The following is a 7,760-nucleotide window of genomic DNA, read 5'->3' on the forward strand; positions in this document are numbered from 1 at the left end:
GAGGCCTCCTCCCGGTGGGACGTGCCCGGAACACCTCACCAGGGAGGCGTCCAGGAGGCATCCTTACCAGATGCCCGAGCCACCTCAACTGGCTCCTCTCGACGTGGAGGAGCAGCGGCTCTATGCTGAGTCCCTCCCGGATGACCGAGCTTCTCACCCTATCTCTAAGGGATATATATAATTTTCTATTTCAGATATCTTAAATTAACATACTGAATAGTCAGAATTACAACGTCATAGAAATACGTAGCATGTGAAATAAAAAAAAAACATGGAAAAAAGTATTATGCTTCAAAAAGTGGTGTCACAGTCCAGTTGTAAAAAAAAAAATAATTTAAACGACTATAAATGTCCAGACAGGAAATCAAAACCCACGTAGAAGAGCGGTTGTGTGCGCACGCATGTGTGCATGCGGCGTAAGTATGAGGTTGTTAATGGCGGTGGGCGGAGCTTGGTGACGCCGCCCTGATTGCAATGTGTGTGTGGCGGTGAGTACAGGCGGAGCACATAGAGGATGGAGCAGAGGGACCGAGGAGCAGCCACCTCAGATCTCATGCCCAAAGCATCACCTTCCGCGCGAGAAGATTCGCTTTCACTCCACGCGCAGAGTTTGGATTCCGCTCGCGTGCATTCGCGTCTTCGCTGACAGCAGCTGCGCGTCGGTCCGCTTCTGCCGTCTGTCTGTGAACACAGCGCCGGTTCTGGCTTTTATGTCCCGGTGAAATTCTACTGAAAACAGGGAGGGGGGGGGGAACACCTAAAAAAACAACAACAACCAAAAAAAAACCCAGTGTGATACATTTCACGCGAGGTTTCACACATTCAGCTGGACTGCAAAGTCGCTCCTCCAATCGAAATGGATGAAGACAATCATGGTAAGCCTGGTCTCACTGGTTTCCATGGGATGGATGATGAATGGATGTGTGAGTCAGTCAGGGCACACAGATCAGGTGCTTTTTTTTTAGGTTTTACACTGAAAAAACGGAATGAATAGTCGTGTAATCCCACTTAGAAGGCAAAACAAAGAGTCTTAACAGCTTCATTAAAGCCCATTATCACTGCTGCTGTTTTAGAAACGTCAAAGTAATGAAGAGAAATGTGGGAAAAAATCCGTGTTTGTTCCCTTTCCATCAGGCTGACGTCTTACAGCTGGGCTTTGATGTGTCGCTCATGCTCTCTATCATCTGGCGCCATTTGAAGCCTGGAAACTGGTGGGGATGATAAACTGAATGATTGGCAGCCCTGCAATAGCTAGTGTCATGTACAAGTACAACCTCCGTCAACTTTTTCACATTCTAAAATAGAACTTAAATCCCACAAACAAGGGAATAGACCATATTAAAACTGAAAACTTCACAAATGTAAGTGTAGAAATGCTTGGCAGTAGTAGTAGTTAGTCACAGATACTAGTACACAGGAATAGAAAAACTACCACCCTGAACGCACCATCACCATGGTGATTTTTGGAAGCATCATGCTGTGTCACCAAAACCGCTTGTGGTACTTGAATTACTTCTTAAGAGATTTGCCATTTATTTTTTTTGTAAAGGATTTAATGCAGTACAAATTTTAAAAGAGGGAAACAGATTTTTGCTGCAGCTTTCTATGTGAAAGTTTTACATGTAGGCGGCCATATAGGAGGTCAGGGATGCTAACAGATGTCCAACTTCCTCGTTCAGAATGCTAATTTTGAAACGTTTTTGATTGATTTTCAAACGACTAACTTGGAGGTTTGAACATCTGAGTAAAAACTGCTATGTGGATGAAATGGAGTCGGATAGTAAAGAGCGTCTGATGGGAGACATTCGAGAGCGTAGAAACTTGTACAATGAGGAAGTCAATGAGGAAATATAAGGACATTCACAGAACAAAAAATACATGGGAAGAGATGGCTCAGATGACGCACTATGGAATTGTGGGAAATGCAGGAATTTGTCACAAGAAAAATTGTGACAAATTCCTCGTACCAAAGTCGAGCATTTGGTACGCTTGACTTTGAAATTTCAACTGTCCGGAAAGTGTGTGTGGAGTCTGCGCAGCTAATGCGATATGCTCTGTATGCTGGAGTATGTGGGTATTTTTATTCTGACAAATTAAAGAAGAAAACCTTTGTGTGTCAATACAGTACAGGAGATATGCTAAAAATTGTATTTCATTGTGCTTAATCCATGCTGGCTATTTTTGAGAAATCGTTTTAGTTTACTGTTGTCATTTTATTGAGACAGATCAATTTAAATTCATGTAATAACTGATGCATTTTGTGTTGTTGGTTATAATTATTAAAGATACAGCTGAATTAACTAGAATTCCTATTGGAAATTCGGCCTGAACCATAAATCAATAACAATATATCAATAACACAATAGACATGTGATCAATATCAATAGATAACACATCTGATAGACTGTTTAATAATTTAACTGAGCTCTGCAGTGCATCCCCCAGAATGCAGTGGGGGATGTAGGCAGAGGTAAGGCTTTAGCTGCTGAACCTCTCACATTAAGCTAAGCTAGCTGAGTGGCATCAACTAACTCACTCACTGTTTGGTTGTCTAGCAACAACCTGCTGAGTAATTTGGATTTTCAGGTTTCACCACTGTGCCTCATTAGTGTTTAAAAATAAAAAATAGTGTGGAGCTGAAACTGTAAATGAAAGAGGAAAGGTCACACCAACAGTTTGGCAGTATTTCAGATATCTAAAACCAAAAGACTGATTAATAATTACCGACATTGACTGATATGAAACGCCTGTATCATGACATGTTTTTCTGGCGTAACATCTGGCCATATTTTGGGCTTTACAAAAATCGGTACTTGGAAATCGGATCAGTGCATATTTGAGTAAAACCTTTAAACTCGTTAAAGTTCAAAGATTCAAACCCGACTCTGAGCATCACCGATTGTGACTTTGACGTGCGGTGTGATGCAGACGTGCCGCTGTGTTAAAGTTCAACCTGTGCTGCTCAGCGCCAGTTATCATTCCATCGCTGTGAAGCGCTCTCTGACACATTCAGCATGTTTCTGGACTGATAATCCGAACCGCCTTGTGGGGCTGAAGGCTGCGGAGGAAGCGTGGTGTAAACAAACGGCTGTAGTCTGATAACAACGCGACAGTTAAACTGAGAGACCAGCAGAGTCAGGATTGACGCTCCCCTGCATGACGGAAATTCATCTGATTCAAGCTACACTGTTTTTTTTTTTTGTTATAATATTCACAATCCAACGAAGCAAGAGTTACATCAAGAGTTACTTATCAGTGAGCTTGGGTGATAAGCAGTCGAAATCAAATGATTATAAAGTTTGTTCTTATCGATCTGGGTCATGTGACAGGAAGTGAGAAGCATGCTGTCCATGTAGAGGCAATAATAAACGCAGCTAACTGAGTTCTGTAGTGTCTACACACACACACACACGCACACTGTCACACCTCACTTAACATCGTTCACAAGCATGCTTTGATACGCAGGTTATCACAACTCTGGCACTTAGCGCTGCTATATCTGGCTCTGCCAAACACCCTGAGTTTAATAAAGACGAACCTGGAGCTGCAGCTCCAGGTTAGCGGGTCGGTGGTGCGTCTGCTTCCAGTTTACAGCCCTATGAGGTTCATAAAATGGGATTAGGTTAAGTTCAGGCTCACAAACATTTAACTGGATGAAGATGAGCATCAGACCACAGGCGAAAGCGGCCATTTTTCTGGAGCTTTGTAGGTCTGAGTTGAACCTGCACTGCAAAAACATAAAGTCTGACCAAGTCATTTTGGTCTAGTTTCTAGTACAAATATCTTAGAACACTCGAAATAAGACAAAACTAACTTACAAGTAACTTTTCAGCAAGATATAAGGTCTTGTTTTAAGTAAATAACTCATTAATCTTGATGAGAAAGTAAAAGTTTCACTGGCAGATTATTTCACTTATAGCAAGACATTTTCCCATGTTATCAGTGAAATAATCTGTCAGTGGAAGTAGTACTTTCTCATCAAGATTAATAAATTATTTACTTAAAACAAATTCATATCTTGCTGAAAAGTTGGTTTAGTTTTGCTTTATTTCAAGTGTATTAGGAAATTTGAACTAGAAACTAGACCAAAATGACTTAGTAGGATTTAGTGTTTTTACAGTGTTTTGCTATTGCTTGTGAATCCTGCAGATTCGCTGGTGAAAAACAAAACAAACACAAGCAGTGAGTGGAAATGGACAATTTTCACAGCTGAACGGCTTTTTCCAAAAAGAGCCGAACTAATCAAATGATTTTAAAAATGAGACATGCTGGTTATGAAACCATTTGTTTTTCATTTCTTTTGGTAAGTGGTAGACAGGGTCAAAATTACCCAGTGGCTTACGACCAGACTTGACCGCAACAATTAATTAAACTCAGTTAAATAAAGCATGAGTGTCTTGGAAAAAATAGAATAAAAAAAAGTTCTCAAACATCTAAAGATAAAATGTTAATATTTGTTCAGGGAAAATGAAAAAATAATTGCAATAATATTGTTTTAATTGAAAGAAAATGAATTTATGTGACCTGTGAGTACTTTAAGTAAACAGGATCATTACAGATTGTCCCCAACATTTTTAACGTTGTCTCCATGGGGAATGTATATTTTGTGACACGGAGGCTTGTTTTCATTAGCTGCTCTTCAAACTGGAAAGTCAAGAAAATATGTGAATCAGTGAGGCGGGGGCGTGCTGATTTTTAGAAAATGGCTACTGAAAGATAGTTTATCACAGATGTCTGCAGTCATAAAGTTTGGACACCCGTGTTGTAAACTATAAGCCGTACCACTGTGATACTCAGCTGTGCTGCGCTCACTAATCTCTGTTGTTTGTGTGCTGCAGAGCAGACCAGGCCTGGCCTCAGCATGGAGGAAATCATCAACAGACTTGAATAGTTTTTTTTTTTTAATATATAACTCATGAGTCTAATTTTAGCAACATTTTATAGTTGGATGGAGAAGTGAGGAGGGGAAAAAACACAAAAGCCAAACTGGTGTTGGAAGCAGAGCAGTGAATGTCTGGATGGAGGCCATGGTTTGTCACAGCTGGCCTTCCTGAAGTTTCTCCGCTCCACAGCGGTCAGCGCTGAGCTTCAGTCGCTCAGTATGTGGATGTGTTCACTTCCACAGCTCTACTGTCAACAGCTTCACTGCAAAAATGTGAAATCTCACCACCTACTTTTTAGTCCAGTTTCTAGAGACACACCAATCCTCTTTTTTCCACTTCAGATGCAGATATCTGAGGTATCGTCCGATTAGATACAGAAAAACAGCTGGATTAACTTAAAACATAAAAAAAAAAATTTTAAACACAGACATAAATGTATTGAATTACACATTTATTTGATAACTCTGCACCAGTACAGCACACTGAAATAAACAAACAGCTTCACAAGTTTGATAAAACATGTAAAAACAACTTTAAATTATTCAGTCAGTGCAATTAGGAGTAGAACAGCCAATATAAATGAATAATAAAGAAACTGACAAAACAATAGATTGACTGCTTTGGGCAAACAAAAAAAAAATTGTTCTTCCTTCAAATTTCTTTCAAATTGTTCAGAAAGTACAATTAGGAATTCAACATATGATTTAAAGTAAATAATAAAGCACGGAGCATAGATTTAGGTTGAATAGATCTGGTACATTGTCTCCGATACGCAGTCTTGACTTTTGTTTTTTCAATATTAGACCAATACAGATAAAAATATTGGCTTGATGCATCTTTACATTAAATAAGACAAAACTGACTCATAAGTAACAAAAAGTAAAGTATTAGTTCTACTGGCATATCATTTATTATCTACCTTATAACATGTAAAATATCTTGTTATAAGTGAAATAATCTACCAGTGGAACTAATACCGTTCATGAAAAGTTACTTGTAAGTTAGTTTTGTCTTATTTTAAGTGTTATAAGATATTTGCACTAGAAATTAGACCAAAAATAATAATATAAGACTTAGTTGTTTTTTTGTTGTTGTTTTTTTGCAGTGTTCCCTGTAGAAGGACACATGCAGAAATGTTTGTCCTTGTCGTTCTCTGATCGTGGGAAACCTTTCCTTCTGTTCTCCTGCCTTCATTGCCACAGATTGAGCGTTTGTTGAAATAACAAGTCATATCAGGCTGGATTTTATGATTTTAGACCAGGAGCTTTAATGGTGAAGAGTCACGAATGCACAACGAATGATTTTCCCCATGAAACTGAATCACCAAAACCTAAAACAAAAATCTCCTCTCTCCTCAGATTTTTCAACAATCACCCCCCTTAGACTTAATAACCATCTAATTGTGCGCGATTATTTACCAAAAATATTTCTGATCACATTCGCGCCGGCGGGCTTGAAACCCGAGATAAAGCAGCTTTGGAGAGTCAGACGGCGTGCGTGTCACTTCTTGGCGGTCGCAGCGCTGCAGTTCTGGGGGAGATTAGTTGCTAAGAGGGAAAAGTTGGTGTAATTAGGGTGTGGAGCTTGTTGTGGCTACGGGGCGAGTACGTGGGAGGACGTCAGGCTGTCAAACAGGCTGGAGCTGGTTGGTAGTGAACAGAGTTGGGTACTAACCAGTAACTTATTTGAAAAAAAGTACTATTTAGAGTATTTTTTTACTACGCTGTACTTTTTACCTTTACTTGAGTAATTCTGTTACGAAGTATTACTCTTTCTTGAGTAAAATGTCTGGATTCTCTACCAACTGAATGAAATGTTTTAACCAAAATTTCACCAGACACAGACACATCTGCAGTTTTGTTAAAGTTTCATAAGTTTTCTATTGAAAGAAACAGATTTGGAAAAGAAAATATTTTTGCCTGATTTTGTTATTTTTTCTTACTTATTTGAATTACTGTCATGTTCGTCCTCAAAATACCAACATTTTCACTTAACTTTGCAGTTTGGTCCATCTGATTATGTACTTTTTACCAAATACTCTTAATTTCTTGGACGGCTACTTTTTGCTTTTACTTGAGTAAAAATATGCTGAAGTATTGTGACTCTAACTTGAGCACAATGTTTGGTTCCTCTTTCCTCCTCTGGTAGTGATCGACTCGTAGAAAGTCAAATCCCAACTAGAACATCAGTTTTTTTCCCTCTCAGGTGCTTCATGTAGCTTCTACTAAGGCCTAGGTCTAGTGATGATTTATTTATCCAGATATTTTAACAAATGTTGGCCTTGTTGTGAGCCAGTTTGGAAGATTAGAGGTCAGAGAAACGGCTGTAAAGAAGCCAGTAATGAGTTTATCTGCATTGTCTTGGTTCTTTGGAGAACCTAGACAATGGTTCTCCCTGCTGCACAGGAAGTTAAAGTTTCTATTTATGGCAAGCCGATTTGACCCCCTGATTGTTTTCACTGAGTCTGCACCCTGACGGGGTCAAAGGCAGATCATAAACTTAATTACGTGCCTGATTTAGAAAAAGATGCAATGAGGGCGATGAAGAAATATTCACAATTTTGCCAAGTCATTTGATGTTTTTTTGTCAAAATATACATAGACTATGTTATCCTAAGAGTTCTCTATTTATGAATTACAAAACTAATTTTTAAACATTTTTATTTCCCATAAATCTGCAATCTTGAAACTCTTATTTTGAAGTAAGAAAAGAAGTAGAAGCAGCAATTCACAGAAACAGACCTAAAAGCACTGAAGAAGCATCCACTATTAAAGTCCTTTAAATCCATCCATCCATCCATCCATCCATCCATCCATCCATCCATCCATCCATCCATCCATCCATCCATCCATCCATCCATCCATCCATCCATCCATC

The 7,760-nt window shown here is 39.1% G+C and overlaps 1 protein-coding gene across 1 annotated transcript in view; it reads left to right on the forward strand.

Moving 5' to 3' along the window:
• The first annotated feature begins 463 nt into the window (after window positions 1–463).
• The window catches only part of LOC103481978 (cytohesin-3), a 41,980-nt gene continuing 34,683 nt past the window's right edge, over window positions 464–7,760 (forward strand). Inside the window, exon 1 of the mRNA XM_008437841.2 lies at window positions 464–875. Within this exon, the coding sequence (XP_008436063.1) occupies window positions 857–875 (19 nt within the window). The 5' untranslated portion in view covers window positions 464–856. The remainder of the gene's footprint in view (window positions 876–7,760) is intronic.

Source organism: Poecilia reticulata, linkage group LG19 (assembly GCF_000633615.1).
Source record: "Poecilia reticulata strain Guanapo linkage group LG19, Guppy_female_1.0+MT, whole genome shotgun sequence".
Lineage (NCBI taxonomy): Eukaryota > Metazoa > Chordata > Actinopteri > Cyprinodontiformes > Poeciliidae > Poecilia > Poecilia reticulata.